This window comes from Sphaeramia orbicularis, chromosome 18, assembly GCF_902148855.1.
Source record: "Sphaeramia orbicularis chromosome 18, fSphaOr1.1, whole genome shotgun sequence".
Classification (NCBI taxonomy): Eukaryota; Metazoa; Chordata; class Actinopteri; order Kurtiformes; family Apogonidae; genus Sphaeramia; species Sphaeramia orbicularis.
In genome coordinates, this window is record NC_043974.1 from 41,738,483 (window position 1) to 41,756,785 (window position 18,303).

The following is an 18,303-nucleotide window of genomic DNA, read 5'->3' on the forward strand; positions in this document are numbered from 1 at the left end:
AAGTGTCCCAAAGCGGGTCTTACATTTGTAGTTTTTTATACGGAGACGTCCATACGTTGAGGCGCTAAAAGAACTACAAGGCGGTTGTCTGCCGGCGTTCCGCCCCCGTAAAGCTTCCCGCGTAAACATTGAAAAAAGGAAACAGGCAGCAGCACTGTCAGTCAGAGTCATCATACTTTCCTAAAGGTAAATTATTTATTTTTCAAAGGTTTTAAGTACTTCGCCATGGACTAATTAGTGTTTTATGATTAGGTTTTGAATACATATCAAAGGTAGCTTCAATAGTGGGACGTAGAGCTAGCATAAGCTTGAATTTTGGTAACGAGGCCAAAGAGCCAACGCTTTTCTGACCTGTGCGGTATGACTTTAGACAGGATTAGCAATAGCATTTGGTAGCATTTTTAATTTTATATATTTAGAAAACGCTGCTTAGCAAAAAAGACAGCCTTATTACTTTTGTATTAAACTGTAATTACTGCTCTGGCTCGTTTGAACTTTTCATTTGCCTTCCAGACCCTCCACATGTACCCAGTCTTAATCTGACCCGTCTCTTCCACAGTAAACAGACTGCTCCATTCCACTTCATTTACAACCAATACCTGCGTATCCGGTCTCCAACATGCCCCGCATTGAGAATGACATCAAGCTGGACTTCAAGGATGTCCTCCTTCGTCCAAAGCGGAGCACTCTCAAGTCCAGGAGTGAGGTCAGTGTACAGCTGTGGAGGTTTCCAGGAAAAGTGTCAGTATGTGTCCATTGTAGGAGGGTGGACTGACTAGAGTTTGACTATGATGCTCTTATGGTATGAGTCTATCCATGTATGGGTTAGTTTTCAGCTCTGTGGGTCCAAACTGCTGCACTGCTAGAACTGTTGTCATATACATTAAGGCTTTATTATCCTCCTGAGACCCAGGAAATGTCAGCAAAGTACAAGCTTTTTTTGTTTTTTATTAACCCTTTCATGCACGAATTATTAGAACCTTAATCAATTTTTTTTCTGAGTGTTTTTATTCCTCTTTAGGCATGAAAAAAACAATGCGATTGAAAATTTTCTTCTGAAAAATAACTAAAAAATAAATAAATAAATAAAATAAAAATAATTAAAAAAAAATAAAATAAATAATAATAATAACGAAAAAAAAAATTAAAAAATCTTATGAGCGTATTTTTCATGAAGTTGCAAAAATGTCCACCCAGCTGGACACCACACGTTTAATTTTTGATGCACAGAAACATGTATTTACTGATAAATTATGTGAAAGCTATGGGGAGGGCTTGTGATTCTGGGGGTTTATGCTCAGGAGAGATCTACATAATGTTACCAATTCATGCCAGAAAAGATATGTAGTGTCTTAAAACTTTAATAAAGATGTGTGTAAAAAAATAAAAAATAAATAAAAAGAGAAAAGAACAACAAAATCCATGAATATACAAGAGAACAGCTAGCTGTCCACTGGAGTGACCATTATGCATGAAAGGGTTAAATAAGTGCCTATATTGGGAACATCATGATGCAGCAGTTTTTTCAGATGCAGTTTTTAAATTTTTTATGGAATGCCCTTTGTGGTGGACAGTTTTCTTTTCTTTTTTTTTGTATAAAGTTGTGAAACTCAGTTAAGGGCACAAAAACTAGGTCCATAGGGTAGGTAAAAACATACACAATAAAAAAAGAAAATAATTAGCATAAATCCATTTTTTTACTCACACATAAAAGCTCAATCACCAGTGAGACCACGTTTTAGATGTAGACTATACTGAACTAATCATGGAACAGATCAGTACAGTACAATTGAGTTAGATAATTTTGTAACTCTGCACATGAATGAATAAATAAAATGCCGTTTAGCAGCCGCACAGCATCAAACACCACAATTCACAAATACCTGACTGGCACTATAATGTGACATGTAGACGTTTGAGTTGTGAAATTGTCTGTTGTTTTGTTGTCTGGATGAAATGAGATCCCCTTTCCTCAGCATAAACAGGCATCTATCAGTCACTAAATATTACCTTACTTAGAAATAGAGAATACAATTATTTTTCCCTGCATTGAATTGCATGTATCCTTAAACCCTTGGCTTTCTCATTCTCCCTCCACATGTATCATCAGCTACCTGCTAAAAATATTATGCTCACATTATTGTAACTAATTGGTAATTACTTTGAAAGAAAAATGTTTTTCTTTATAGATTTATACCAGCCGGTCAGAAAAGTTAAATGTCTGAGGTTTTAAATTGATCAAGTAAATGATTTTGGAATTAACCGAGAAACACTTTTAAAAGGAGAACAAACACAGTGATTCAACATACACAAACATAATATATAGATACAAATGCATAGATATTTACATATATACATGTGTCTGGTTAAATAAATAACAATAAATGAGGTAGAAAAGAAATAAAACATAAACTTTTATCTTACAAATCTGTTTGTGTTGTTCCCCCACCACCTCCAGGTGGCTAAAGTACTCTCAGCTGACCACAGGAGAAACAAGATGTGCTAGTCAGCTAGTTAATATCTAACCTGACAAAACTGAGAGAGCGTGCATCACAGAGGTCATAAGGGTCTGCTTTGTTTTGGGGTGAGGACCAAACAATGATTTTAAATAGCTTTGTCCACTAAGTGTTTTGCTGTGATCCTATTTAACACGTGCAAATCAAATTTTATTGCATTTTTAAAATTATTTATTTATTTATTTTTACAACAAATGAGTCCAGAATAATGTTCAGAGGAAGTTGAAGCACAGTAAAACTTACCCAAGGGAGAACTGTCAAAAAAGTTCAGAAAAAAGAATTTTTAACTACTTTATAAAATGATGAGGTGGACAGTTAAACATGTGACAAATGTATTTAACTAAATGTTTTCTTTTATTTTTTGTCATCCTCCTGTCTTGGTTTTTCCTTTATATGTCTATTTATCATATTTTTTATAATTGTTTGCGTCTACACTTGAATATACATGTACACTTGATACACATGTCCATTCACTTACTCTGTCATGTCACTCATTGTATTTTGATCTCTTCTGTTTTGTCTCACCTTTTTGTACCATTAAATATATATGTAAAAAAGAAATGGACAAATGGACAAATGGACAAATGGAAACATTTTGGGATTTTTTGTCATTTTTTAGATAAAAATATTGACAACATGTAGTTCAATTCTCCCTAACACTAACTTACTGTTATTCACCTCAAAATTTGCCCATCCTGTAACGGTGCCCTGTAAACCTGCAGGTGGAGTTACTGAGGAGCTTTACGTTCAGGAACTCCAAGGGCAGTTACAGAGGGATTCCCATCATCGCGGCCAACATGGACACAGTGGGTACCTTCGAGATGGCCCTGGCTTTGCACCAGGTAAGACGTCACACATGGCTTCACTCAACACACAGCACAGAGGTGGACTGGACTGGAAACACCTGGGAAAGGTGTTTGTTTTTTATCAAAGTGTTTTAGGGACTGAACAGTAAGGCAACCAGGAGACAGGAGATTAAAGCTTCAGATGTGAGTGTTTATTTAGCCAAAAATGGTTACAAATTATGATTTTAGCAATTAAATATATAAAAGAGGTTAACATAACAGAACTGAACTCAAAATAATCGCAACTAAGGCTGAGAACATGAACGGATGAGCTAAACAAACTGACAAAAACTGAACTATCACAATGAGGAAAAGGGGGGAACATATGTAGTGGCTTGGCCAAACCATCTAACACAAAAGGGGAAAACAAAATGGACACTATCTATAATTTAATACAACTAAAGCCTTGTTGAAGCTAAATCCCCCCATGACATCACACCACATGGTATGGTCTGATGAGGTGGCTACAGCATTTAGTCCAGCTCCACCCTTGGCCACACCTTTTGCCACATCAGGACCGGACACTCCACCCTACCCGGTAACTCAAACCGCAGAACAATGGATTATTTTAACAAAAAAAAAAACACAAATAAATAACTTAATACTCACCCTACAATGTTTATATGTGCACTCTATATAACCAATGTAAGGTTGAAATAAACAAATACAAAATTAACTAAACTGTGTATGTTTAATGAATGATTGAATGCAACTAAAAAGACCATGTGCTAACCAAAGTTATAGAAATAATGTGATATGAAACTAATGAGATGGTAAATGTTTGTGCAGATGTTACTCAATGTGTGGCTGTGACCATCACAATGTGCAGCGACCTAAAACTGTATGAACAAAATAAGATGAAGTCTAAATGCAGTCCTTCTCTAATCCAACTGTTACATAGCTGTCTGATAAAAAGAGGACAAGCCCTAATTTCCTCACCTGGCTTCACCAAAAGAAAACAACAGGCGGTCTAGACTTTCAGGTTACATTATACTGATAGAACAACCACAGAAAGTAGCTTATGCTTAACTCCTCGTTTGATGCAATAATGAATAATTGTTTCATAGGAGCATAACTGTAGCATAAATATAGAAAAACTTTTTAAAAACGTATTTAACTGTACCTCCCTCTGTTCAGGAATTATGTTGATTTTTTTTTTCCAGTTTCTGAAGTTAGATAACCCTAAATCTGGACCATTAAATTGCAGTGTGTTGCATTTATACCTGCTGATATTGAGATTGTAATCTGATTCATTGTGGAACCCTTACATATTTTTTTTTTTTTTTGACAAATCATTTTTTGTCTAAAGTTCCCAAACTGTATATGCATAACCCATGTATGTAATAACAGAAAAAAACTCTGATGTTGGTCAAATATATTAAACTAGCACATTATGTTAATACTGATATCAAGGGACTGAAGTTAGTAAAATTTCCCATCATGCAGTGTGGTACTGCGCTTCCGGTCAACCGAGTTACGTCATTTTAAGGCTATTGTATTCCAAAATGACTAATATCTCCCAAAATGTTGGTCCTATCAACTTGCTGAGATATTTAAAGTGGAGATGGGACTATTCCTCAACTGTAGGCATGAAATTGGGCAGTTAAAAACATTTCAATTTCTCAGAACCATGCAGATACACACACACACACTCACTCAGACGCTCTGAGACCTTCCAGTATTTTGATATAGGTACTAGTTGCCGTCTACCACTAAACAGAAAAGTAATTATGTAGTTTTTATAATTAAGTAGAAGATGACTATAATGCATTGTGGGGTGCAGTATGTAGTGTTTTATCATGTTGTCATTTGAAAAACAAACACAAAACTTGCTTTATTAGGGAAATTCAGTCTCTCCATTTTACCCATCCTAATTCATACATAGTACCTAGCATTAGCATTAGCTCATAGCACATTAGGCGCAGTGGGCTGCCATTGAAGGCACTCGGGGACCAACTCCAGAGCTTCATCGGTATCTTGGTGAGGGGCACCGATAGGACTGGAATACACTACATCGTACAGGAATCTTTGGAGATCATAGAACAGATTTTCAAGATCATCACTGTCTACTTTTGGTCACAATCAGTATGTCAGTTTATGTCTCAGTACTAACGTGGATGAGTAGGAGTGGATGGTTGTTTGTTTGAGCATGGGTCCGGTCATAACCTCCTTGGTGTGACTAATGACATAAAATGAATGAAGAAAGTTGAATGTGGTTGTTCATAGTAGAAATTAATAAATTGTTTTCTATCTTTTCCACCAGTTCAGTCTCTTCACAGCCATCCACAAGCATTACACTGTTGATGACTGGTTGGAGTTTGCCAGGAATCAGCCACAATGTGTGGAGGTACTCAAAGCTGAATCCCCACCCATGCCATCTATTTTCTTTCGTCGTGGTTATCAGTGGTGGTATACACTGTTTGTCTTTGTGTGTCTTTTACAGAGTGTAGCAGTGAGCACAGGGACCGGTGAAGGAGACTTTGAGAAGATGTCGGCCATCTTGACGGCGGTGCCTCAGCTAAAGTACATATGTGTGGATGTGGCTAACGGCTACTCTGAACACTTTGTCCACTTCGTCAAAGACGTCAGAGAGAAGTTCCCCACACACACTATAATGGTCAGTGCATGTCAAAGGGCCTCAATAAGTCAGTGTTCAGGTTGTCATACATGATGCTAAATGGTTGAATTTGTAGGCAGGAAATGTTGTGACAGGGGAGATGGTGGAGGAGCTGATCCTGGCTGGGGCTGACATCATCAAAGTGGGCATCGGACCAGGTGATCACAGTCCGACATGTCCACACAGTGCACAGACAGTACTCACAAATGCAGTTTCCTGTTTGGAAATGGTCTTATTTCCATGTGGTCTTTTCTCTGCAGGGTCTGTGTGTACAACCCGCAAGAAGACAGGGGTGGGCTACCCCCAGCTCAGTGCTGTCATTGAGTGTGCAGATGCAGCCCACGGCTTAGGGGGCCATATTATCTCTGTGAGTAGCTCTGCTTTATAGAAACACTGTTCTTGTTTAACATATTTACCAAAAAAATGCCTCCTTTAACCCATAAAGACCCAGTGCTACTTTTGTGACAGTTCCCAAATAAATTTTTCTCCAAATTTAACCTTTCTTATGTGATTTATTGCCATTTATTACAATATTATCCTTTGTATTTTTGCATTTCCTACAGAGAAAATCATGTATTTTCCTGTATTTAATTCACTGATCATGTAGATGTTCATAAAATCTCAGATTAAAGTTGAGAATTATTATATCAGAAACAGAGAAAACTGAAGAAAAAGTGACTTTTTACGCAAAGATATCAAAACTGAACATAAACCCAGTGTCCCCATCTACTGTCATTGATCCAACTCCATGGGTTTTACTGGTGAATCAATGTTGTAGAAGATAGTGTTTCCTCGTTCACTACAGAGCCTCTGAACATCCAAATGCGTCACATCTGATGACCATGAAAAGATGACAAACTGCATTTTACACCAATTATTCACATGTTTTGATAGGATCAGTGGTTCAGAAGTTATTAAACATTTTATACCAGTAGCTGATTGTGGTTGCTGGTGGCTGTCTGGGTCTTTATGGGTTAAGACAGGTACAAGGGAGAGTCGAAAAGTTCTCAGACATATTTAACAGACCTTTGCCTTGGATTTGACATGTCCAACTGCTCTTTTTGGATGCCACTCTTTTGATTGAATGTTGCTCTTTGGGTCAAACTGGTAGATCTAAGTTTCATCTCCAGTGACACAGCGCTCATCTGAGAACGTTTTGACTCTCCCTCATATACACTTCTGAGTAAAATCTTAAAACTGAGGGAAAAATTGACAAGAATTCACATTTTGTGATGGTGGAATGTAACCAGGTTGTAAGTAAAACTTCAAAATGCCAAAAGAAGAAACTGGAGAAAGAGATGAAAGTAATTTGGGTTGAGGTTCAGTATGTGTCTTCATAGACCACAGCCCAGTGGATCCACTGGTTCAGTGCAGGTCACTTTTTTTTTTTGTCCCATGAGCCTCAGGATCTTTTAAGAGATTTAAAATGACTGTCTTGCTACGTCTGAACTTGGCAACAATGGCCAAGTTGATGGGCCAAAACTGGCCCATCAAAGAGTTCAGTCTGACCTGTGGGATAAATTTGCAAAGTTGTATTGATCATTTCAGGTCCAGATGGCTGTTACTGATTGTTTTGTATCTCTGCTGATCTACTGTGATGTCTAAGTTATGATAAACATGTATAAATAATAAGCTGACGCATAATATTGTTAAAATTGCACTTATTTTTCTCAAGAAATTTCAGGTTGTTAATGGAAGCTCAGGTTAGTTACATTTTTTGTTTAAGGATAGTTTGCAAATTTAACCATTTCCATCATGTAATTTTACTTTTTTGCTCTAAAACAAAGAATAAAAATTTGGAGTTGACATTATTTCTAAGTTATACTATTATTTTACTGGCCCCACCCACTTGAGATCAAACTGGACTGAATTAATTAAACTGGACTTAGTTCACCCCTGAACTAAGATGAATTTGACACCCCTGCTTTAGAGCTTCCAGGCTGTCCTGTATTGTTCTTTGTAAGTTTATCTGTATCTCCATATGTAAATGTTTTCCTAATGACATGTGTAGCTGTCTCATATAGCAGTACTTTATTTTTCTCTTTGACCAGGATGGAGGATGTACCTGTCCAGGAGATGTCTCCAAGGCTTTTGGTAATTTTCCACAACTAAAGCACAACCATAACTAAAAACATTTTGTGTAGAAATAAGTCTTTTGAATAATATATATATAGTATTTAAATACCAGTGTTATTTTCCATGTGACAGGTGCGGGGGCTGATTTCGTCATGCTCGGCGGTATGCTTGCTGGTCACACAGAAAGTGGAGGCGAGATCATTGAGAAAGGAGGCAAGAAGTACAAATTGTTCTACGGAATGAGCTCCGACACGGCCATGAAGAAACATGCAGGAGGCGTGGCTGAGTACAGGTCAGACTCCCTTAAAGGAGTGATATTTGGCTTTTTTTAAATGGAATTATGCATTTTAAAACATTTCCCTGTGGTCTACATAAACTGTAAATGCTCTGCTTGGGTCTGAATTCTTCATTAATTCAACTCCACAGGTCCATCTTCAGCCCTATTTCTGAGTAATGACACCAGAAAGGTCGTTTTGAGGGCTGGCCCTTTAAATGCAAATGTGCCCCATATCATTGCATTGGTTAGTTTTGTTTAAATTGTGATCTTTGCTTCTAAAATGCCTCAGAGATGGATTTACTTAATTTATCTCAACACTGATTGATTTATTTTTTTAATCCATGACTATGATTTTAAAACTTCTACCTCTAAATTTCTATATTTTTCATGCATTGACTGTAAATAATAGTTTTCTACCACAACTAACCATCTACTTTCTTACGGAAGAGGATTAGGGCCACTGGAAAAAAAAAATTGAAGTCCAATATATATATGTTTTTATTATTATTATGAGAAAAGTCAGAATTCTGAGATAATATTTGTTATGCTCTGACTGTAAATAATAATTTTCTACCACAACTAACCAACTACTTTCTTCACATCTCACTTAGGAAGAAAAATATCCCATTAAACTTTAAGGAAATATATATGTTTATATCTCAAATCAGCATGAACGGCTGTAGACATGATGTGTCCCAATATTTTTGTCCATATAGTTTATAAACATCAATTTTAACAAAATCAATATTGGGAGAAATTAAGTAAAAAACATCTCTGAGGCATTTTGGAAGCAAAGAAACCAAGTTAAACCAAACTAACCAATGCAATGTAATGATATTTATCCAAATTTAAAACTATATTATGACATTCGTTTTGTATCCCAGACCCCTGTTAGAAAAGAAACACCTGATTTCAACGTGTCCCACTACTTTTGTCCATTTAGTGTAGTTAAAAACCAGTTATTTACATGTTAACCACTTACCTCTAAAAGTCAGAACACATATTTTGTTTGCGTGCAGGGCATCAGAGGGGAAGACGGTGGAGGTTCCCTATAAAGGCCCCGTGGACGAGACAATACGGGACGTCCTGGGTGGGGTCCGCTCCACATGCACATACGTCGGCGCTGGTAAACTGAAGGAGCTGAGCCGCAGGACGACCTTCATCAGGGTCACGCAGCAGCTCAACACTGTGTTCGGCAATGACAGCTGAAGATTTGGCCTCGCATCGGGGACTGAGCCTGCGACGCTGCCTGTCTGACCACAGGATGCTGTGTGTGCTTTAGGCACAGGTAAACACAAAGGGACAGACACATTCCTTTTTCTGTGTTCTGATTTGGTTTCTTTGTTGTTTCCAAAAGTTAACATTCCCCAACTGGGTCGCCTTTGGTTTCTTTATTCTTTCATACAAGCCAACAAGTATTTAAGGGTTCAGTGTCTTAAGAAAGTGTGTGATCAGTCCAACATAAGCTGCTTCTCTAGGTTTTTCAACGTTTATGCAAAAATGACAGCGTAGGTGTCACCTGCAGCCTTAGAGTTTATAAAAACGATCTGTCTTAAATGATTCAGGAGCATATACATGATGTACAACTGCCATGGAAGATTTTAAAAAACTGTACTTAAAAAAATCTGTACTTAATTATTAAATTTTGCACTTAATATTTAATTTGGAGTAATCTAAACTGTAACGGTCACAATGGAGTATTAGAAGTAGACTGAGGGGGAAATAAACATTTGATATTTCCACAATAAAGTCAGAATATTTCAACAAAAATTACAACTTTTCTTGTAATATCCCATTTGTCGCCACAGTAACAAAACAGAAAAACAAGTCTTCTTTCACAAATTATAATTACTTCATCATACCTTTATAGAGCTGCAACCGATTAATCGATTAGGTGTTTGAAGCGAATGCCAAAATTCCCGATTCAATTAATCGACTCTAATTGATTGAAAGGAAATATTCTATTGCAGTTTTCCTGAATTGAAGCTTCTTTGTGTGTCACAAGCGTCCGTGTGAAACACAACAGTGGAACCAATGTTTAACAGCAGAGAAATGACGGAAACAAAGCTTTGATTCAGGAGAATTGTGGTTGAATGATTGTTTTGGATCACTTGGAGTTGATTAATCGGTTGCAGCTCTATACCTTTATTCTCATCATGTTTTGACTTTGTCCTTTAAATGTTATGACTTTATTCTCCCAATATCAAATGTTGGCAGTAATAGTGCTTTGTAAATTTCCCTTGGTCTTATCCTTTTTTTTGTCCTAAAACGTTTTTTGTCATTTTACTAATTAAATAGATTTGGTAGGATATATGGACCAGTGCAAACCTTAATTATATATGCAGCACTAGAGCACATTATGACAGACTGTATATGGAGCACACATTTAGTAGTGATGTCCTACCTTTATAAAAGATTTGTTAAAGTTAAAAAAAAACCCAACTATATATTTAATCTGTTCTCGTCTTTGCTTCCTGATATATACCAAAGGGTTTTAGCTTGTTGAATCACTGTACACATTCATATTTTCTTCTGTTACCTTCTTTGAAGTAAGTGGTCCTTCCATGAAATTATCTAGGTCTTATAGTTTTGTACCATCAGTATTTAACATGGTTCACCAAACCTGCAAAGCCTGTAGGTAGTAGTACTGAATTCAAGCTGTATTCATGTGTTGTTTCATTTTATACTGTCGCATTCATTGTATTTGACAGAATGTTACATGCACGGTTACCAACGGTTTTTCTATCACTTCACATTTTATTCGGTCAATAAAAACATTCCACATCTTATTAGTAATTGAATGGCTTTATTTTGTGAATTATTCAGTAAATGAATTTTCTTGTTCTTGATCTGATATTGAGACACAATAATAGCAAATTTACCACCACTAGATGGAGCCAAACACCATGAACTAGAGTAGACCCAACATACTTCCACAAAACTCCACCAAAGTGTAATCCCTGGAACTAAATTAACCTCCTGAGACCCAGCAATGCATTTTTGTCCTCTGTAGGGGACAAGAGTTTTACAGCTTTATTTATTAAAAAACAAACACTGTCCACTGCAAAGGACATAAAAAAAAATCTATCTGAAAAAAATGTTGCATCATGTTGTTTCCAATCAAGACAATTATTTAATGTTAAAAAAAAGCCAAAACTATTCCTTTCCTGGGTCTCAGGATGTTAAGGTTATTGCTACAATGTGAAAGCTTAAAACAATCGCTGCACAAGCTGTTGACAAGTTGAATATTGACTTAACACTAAACTAACATTTTACAGCTGCACATATTTGATGCCATGCATTAATTAGCATTATGATTAGCAGTGAGGTCCCATTTTTTACAGAAGTCAGCTTTGTGGTGCACATGCTGTTGTTCTGAGGATTTAGCCTGAGTCACCAGCCTGTGTGCCAAAAACACAGAGTAATGGGTGGAGCTGAATCATGCTCACTGTTAAGTTTCACATTCCATATCTGATAAAAGCCTCACAGACAGACGAGCGGACATTTTGGTATGACTTGGTAAAATCTGGTGCTGTGTGTTGTTAATTAAAGCTGTAGACAATCTATTAACTAAAACATCTTATAATAAAGTCATCAAAAGTATAAAATGTCTTCATTTTTATGTAAACATATATGCATTGTCAGATTTGCTCCCTTTACTGTAGCTTTAAAATAATCAAATTTTCTCCCCATGTGATACCAGTATTGCTACTTAAGTTTGCATTGTCAGCCCTATACCGCACTGTACTGGAACTTAGCATTGAAGATCATTCACCCAATAAAATCAAGGATTACATAAAATTAAGGTTTTTAAGTGTGAAAATTGTGATTAATGATATGTACATATGCTGGTTATAGAAAACAATGAGCATCATTATTACAGAAGCTCACAAAGCACCTCTGTGACATTTGGAGTACCAATTACTATACCGCAAGAACATGGAGTTCGGGAATTCCTTTGGTACAAGCGCCCTCTGTATGTGTAACCATCACTGGTCTCAGTATACTCCCTCCCACATGGGCATCTCCATATCTTCTGGAGTGGTTGTTTGACTCCCAGAGCTGTGGCTGAGTCTGTCTTTGACTTAGTGACTCCACTCTGTGATTTTTCTTCTTCTAAGCAAACAAATGGAGACATCTCCCAGCTGTTGGAGGCGATGTTTATGGTGGTTATTTTTATTTTCTGGTACTTGCCAATCCTGCTGAAGAATGATAAGGAGTTAGGGAAGCTCCATATGACCTCTATTAACTCTAGCCATCCAGTTTTGGTTGCCACATCTTCAACTGGAGGCTTGATCACCTGAAAAGAGACATTGCGCTTTTTTTCTTTCTTTGGCTCTTCATCAGTCCTCATTTCTGAGGGAGATGCCTCGAAGACGTCATTATACTCTGTTGTTATAGAACTGAGCTGGTCACCTTCACAGGACAATCCATAGATGTCTCTGTCTTTAATATCATTTGTATTCTTTTGGTCACACACACCCACCATCCAGCTATAGGCTTTTGAAATGCTGACCACCCATCTGTGAAAGCTGGAAAATGGCTGGGTACTCTGAATGCGAAACATGTGGGCGGACCCAACATTTTTCTTCATCCAGCTATTGGAAAAAACTTTCCTGTTGTCTTCAGACAGTGACATTCCAGGGCCCAAAGTCTGAGGGTCAAAGGTCAGGTCTAGAGCAGTCGGCAAGAGTTCTTGGTGATTCTCTGGGTCAACCAGAGTCAACAAAGATCCCCAGAACTCGGTGGCTTGCTTCACCATCTTTTCACCATCTTGTCGTAGCTCCCCAACCAGTTTGTCTCGATCTTTTCCAGGCTCCAGTCCTTTTCTTAGATCCACAGTCTTCGCTTTCTCCACATCCTGATGCACCTGAGAATACATCTGCAGGAATCTGAAGGTGTCCTTCTCATTTTGGGCTGCCTGTATGCTGCTCTTGCTGGTTTTGATGGACACCATACGGGCAGAGACTGAGCTCTGGAGACTGGCCAGGGTGACGTCACGCAGGTTCTTCACAGCATCAAGGAGACGCACACTGGAATGGTCCAACTTCTCTGTTGCACTCTTCTCCCACTTTTCCAGACTGATGTTGTCATCGTCTGTTTTCAGCAGTAAAGCTTTCTGCTCAGTGTCGAGTGTTTCCATCAGCTCTTTGTGGGCAGTGGAGAAAGTCTTCATGTTGTGGAGGCGGTGCTGATCTTCAATGGCACAGGAAACACATACACAGGTCATGTCGTCCAGGCAGTAATACTCCACCATTTTGCCATGCTGGGGGCACTTATTGGCCCCACCTAGAGTCGTTGGTTCGGTCAGAGGATGAGTTTGCAGTAACACCGGAGTGGTCAGGTGGGCCTGGAGGTGCTGGACACACATGGAAATTTCACATTTCATGCAGGTCTTCCGTGCTGGTTTCCTGTCGTCCTCTGCACACATTTCACAAAGAATAACTGGTGGTTCTTCTTGTTTGCAGTCAGACATGTTTTCAAAAGCAGATTGTTTTCCTGTTTTGGCAGAAAAAAACAAAAAAAAGGGTTGTCTGAGTTGCCTGAACTTATGGTCTCTCAGTGTCTAGTCAGTTTGCTTCCCCTGCGTACTACTGCAGAACAGTTTCATTTTCCTGAAAATATTTAGTCTGAGTCACAAGTTTGTGGGTGTGTCAAAACGTTCATAGGTGGAGTGCTGTATGTTCAAGAGCACATGCAGTTTCTTGACTCAGCTTTTGTTAAATAACATGAAGTGCTGAACAAGAAAAAAAACAGAAAAGGGGGTAGGAGGAATACCCTTTGACTGGTCTGGTCCTTGGGCTGTGACTGTGCTGCTGGGGGTGCTGGAGGTTGTCGGGCGGGGGGGGGGGGGTTGATGGTGTCCTCCCCTCCTTGGGCTCTGCATGCTGGGCTCCATCCCCCGCCCCCCAACACCCATAGCCATAATAATTTAAATTAATTCTTATAAACTTAAAACAGATAGTAACTGATTCAAATCCATTATTACAAATATTCAATTATTTAACTCATTGTTGTATTGTGACTGCCTCCGCCGCTACCGCCGCCACAATGATACTATCGCCCCTAACCAAGCTATATTGTTTAGTTGCTATTTACATTTATGGTCCTTTTCATTGTAATATGATGTTGTCGTTGTTGTTTTTGGTTTGTTTATTTGTTTAATTTCCCCTTTATGTGTTGCTGTTTTTCTGTCCACATTGTCTTGTCAACTATCACTAATAAAAAAAAAAAAAAAAATGAAGTGCTGAACAAGTCCTTTTGTCCTTTTCTGCTTTGGTACAAAACTGAGAAAGGAATAGATGGAGTGATATTTGGCTTTTTTTAATGGAATTATGTGTTTCAAAACATTTCCCTGTGGTCTACATAAACTGTAAATGCTCTGCTTGGGTCTGAATTCTTCATTAATTCAACTCCACAGGTCCATCTTCAGCCCTATTTCTGAGTAATGACACCAGAAAAGTCATTTTGAGCGCTGGCCCTTTAAATGCAAATGTGCCCCATATCATTGCATTGGTTAGTTTTTTTTTAAATTGGGATCTTTGCTTCTAAAATGCCTCAGAGATGGATTTACTTCATTTCTCTCAACACTGATTTTGTTTTTTTATCCATGTATATGATATTAAATGTTTGACCTCTAAATTTCTAAAATATTTTTCATGTTCTGACTGTAAATAATAGTTTTCTACCACAACTATCTAATTTCTTACGGAAGAGGATTAGGGCCACTGGAAAAAAAATAAAAATTAAGGTCCAATATATATATATATATATATATATATATATATATATATATATATATATATATATATATATATATATATATATATTATTATTATTATTATTATTATTATTATTATTATTATTATTATTGAGAAAAGTAGGAATTCTGAGATAATATTTGTTAGTCTCTGACTGTAAATAATAATTTTCTACCACAACTAACCAACTACTTTCTTCACATCTCACTTAGGAAGAAAAATATCCCATTAAACTTTAAGGAAATATATATGTTTATATCTCAAATCAGCACAAACAGGACATCTTACAGCTGTAGACTTGTGTTCCAATATTTTTCTCCATATACTTTATAAAGATCAATTTTAAGAAAATCAGTATTGGGAGAAATTAAGTAAAAACCATCTCTGAGGCATTTTAGAAGCAAAGAAATAAAGTTAAACCAAACTAACCAATGTAATGTCATGACATTTATCCTAATTTAAAACTGTATTATGACATTTGTTTTGTATCCCAGACCCCTGTTAGAAAAGAAACACATTTTATTCAGTCAATAAAAACATTCCACATCATATATGTAATTGAATGGCTTTATTTTGTGAATTACTCAGTAAATGAATTTTCTTGCTCTTGATCTGATATTGAGACACAACAATAGCACATTTACCACCACTAGATGGAGCCAAATACCATGAACTAGAGTAGACCCAACATACTTCCACAAAACTCCACCAAAGTGTAATCCCTGAAACTAAATTAACCTCCTGAGACCCAGCAATGCATTTTTTGTCCTCTGTAGGGAACAAAAGTTTTAAAGCTTTATTTATTAAAAAAACAAACAAACACTGTCCACTGCAAAGGACATATGAAAAAATCTATCTGAAAAAAAGGTTGCATCATGTTGTTTCCAATCAAGACAATTATTTAATGTAAAAGAAAAAAGCCAAAACAGGGTCTCAGGAGGTTAAGGTTATTATTACAATGTGGAAGCTTAAAACAATCGCTGCACAAGCTGTTGACAAGTTGAATATCGACTTAACACTAAACTAACAGACATTTCACAGCTGCACATATTTGATGCCATGCATTAATTAGTGTTACAGAAGCTCACAAAGCACTTCTGTGACTATTGGAGTACCAATTACTATACCGCAAGTACAATGAGTTTGGAAATTCCTTTGGTAAAAGTACCCACTGTTTCTGTTACCATCACTGGACTCAGTATACTCCCCCCCACATGGGCATCTCCATATCTTCTGGAGTGGTTGTTTGACTCCTAGAGCTATGGCTGAGTATGTCTTTGACTTAGTGACTCCACTCTGTGATTTTTTTCCTTCTAAGCGAACAAATGGAGACATCTCCCAGCTGTTGGAGGCGATGTTTATGGTGGTTATTTTTATTTTCTGGTACTTGCCAATCCTGCTGAAGAATGATAAGGAGTTAGGGAAGCTCCATATGACCTCTATTACCTCTAGCCATCCAGTTTTGGTTGCCACATCTTCAACTGGAGGCTTGATCTCCTGAAAAGAGACATTGCGCTTTTTTTCTTTCTTTGGCTCTTCATATGTCCTCATGTAAGAGGGAGATGCCTTGAAGGCGTCATTATACTCTGTTGTTATAGAACTGAGCTGGTCACCTTTACAGGACAATCCATAGATGTCTCTGTCTTTCAAATCATTTGTATTCTTTTTGTCACACACACCCACCATCCAGTTACAGTCTTTTGAAATGCTGATCACCCATCTATGAACGCTGGAAAATGGCTGGGTACTCTGAATGCGAAACATGTGGGCGGACCCAACATTTTTCTTCATCCAGCTATTGGAAAAAACTTTCCTGTTGTCTTCAGACAGTGACATTCCAGGGCCCAAAGTCTGAGGGTCAAAGGTCAGGTCTAGAGCAGTCGGCAAGAGTTCTTGGTGATTCTCTGGGTCAACCAGAGTCAACAAAGATCCCCAGAACTCGGTGGCTTGCTTCACCATCTTTTCACCATCTTGTCGTAGCTCCCCAACCAGTTTGTCTCGATCTTTTCCAGGCTCCAGTCCTTTTCTTAGATCCACAGCCTTTGCCTTCTCCACATCCTGATGCACCTGAGAGTACATCTGCAGGAATTTGAAGGTGTCCTTCTCATTCTGGGCTGCCTGTATTCTGCTCTTGCTGGTTTTGACGGACACCATACGGGCAGAGACTGAGCTCTGGACACTGGCCAGGGTGATGTCACGCAGGTTCTTCACAGCATCAAGGAGACGCACACTGGAATGGTCCAACTTCTCTGTTGCACTCTTCTTCCACTTTTCCAGACTGATGTTGTCATCATTTCTTTTCAGCAGTAAAGCTATCTGCTCAGTGTCGAGTGTTTCCATCAGCTCTTTGTGGGCAGTGGAGAAAGTCTTCATGTTGTGGAGGCGGTGCTGGTCTTCAATGGCGCAGGAAGCACATACACAGGTCATGTCGTCCAGACAGTAATACTCCACCATTTTGCCATGCTGGGGGCACTTATTGGCCCCACCTAGAGTCATTGGTTCGGTCAGAGGATGAGTTTGCAGTAACACTGGAGTGGTCAGGTGGGCCTGGAGGTGCTGGACACACATGGAAATTTCACATTTCATGCAGGTCTTCTGTGCTGGTTTCCTGTCATCCTCTGCACACATTTCACAAAGAATAACTGGTGGTTCTTCTTGTTTGCAGTCAGACATGTTTGCAGGTCCTCTGACTAAAAAAGAAGACATGGTTTGCTGGTCTTTACACTGACTGCTTTACCACAGCATCCCTCTGGATCAGTTTTGTTCTGAGGTTTTAGTCTGAGTCACCAGCCTGTGGTCACGTGCCAAAAACACAGAGTAATGGGTGGAGCTGAATCATGCTCACTGTTAAGTTTCACATTCCATATCTGATAAAAGCCTCACAGACAGACGAGCAGACATTTTGGTATGACTTGGTAAAATCTGGTGCTGTGTATTGTTAATTAAAGCTGTAGACAATCTATTAAGTAAAACATCTTATAATAAAGTCATCAAAAGTATAAAATGTCTTCATTTTCATGTAAACATATATGTATTGTCAGATTTGCTCCCTTTACTGTAGCTTTAAAATACTCAATCAAATTTTCTCCCCATGTGTTACTAGTACTGCTACTTAAATTTGCATTGTCAGCCCTATAACGCACTGTACTGGAAGTTAGCACTGAAGATCATTCACCCAATAAAATCAAGGATTACACAGAATTAAGGTTTT

The 18,303-nt window shown here is 38.0% G+C and overlaps 1 protein-coding gene across 2 annotated transcripts; it reads left to right on the forward strand.

The window, feature by feature from the left end:
• Positions 1–122: 122 nt before the first annotated feature.
• Positions 123–11,120, forward strand: gmpr2 (guanosine monophosphate reductase 2). 2 transcript variants are annotated; one of them, XM_030162680.1, is made up of 10 exons: positions 123–186; positions 560–706; positions 3,239–3,358; positions 5,625–5,708; positions 5,805–5,978; positions 6,055–6,136; positions 6,239–6,345; positions 8,030–8,072; positions 8,187–8,346; positions 9,351–11,120. In XM_030162680.1, exons 2-10 carry the CDS (start codon positions 620–622, stop codon positions 9,538–9,540), a joined length of 1,047 nt encoding a protein of 348 aa, XP_030018540.1. In that variant the 5' UTR covers positions 123–186; positions 560–619; the 3' UTR covers positions 9,541–11,120. The 2 variants fall into 2 exon arrangements, with proteins under 2 accessions (XP_030018540.1, XP_030018542.1); XM_030162682.1 differs by having other exon boundaries at positions 132–180; positions 554–706.
• The last annotated feature ends 7,183 nt before the right edge of the window (positions 11,121–18,303 follow it).

What these genes read in the sequence shown, in the direction of transcription:
- gmpr2 (XM_030162680.1), top strand. Translation starts at nt 620, where the DNA reads ATGCCCCGCATTGAGAATGACATCAAGCTGGACTTCAAGGATGTCCTC. An exon ending in TGGCCCTGGCTTTGCACCAG is followed by an intron (nt 3,359 to 5,624) that starts GTAAGACGTCAC and finishes CTTTTCCACCAG; the next exon opens with TTCAGTCTCTTCACAGCCAT. An exon ending in GGAGGCGTGGCTGAGTACAG is followed by an intron (nt 8,347 to 9,350) that starts GTCAGACTCCCT and finishes GTTTGCGTGCAG; the next exon opens with GGCATCAGAGGGGAAGACGG.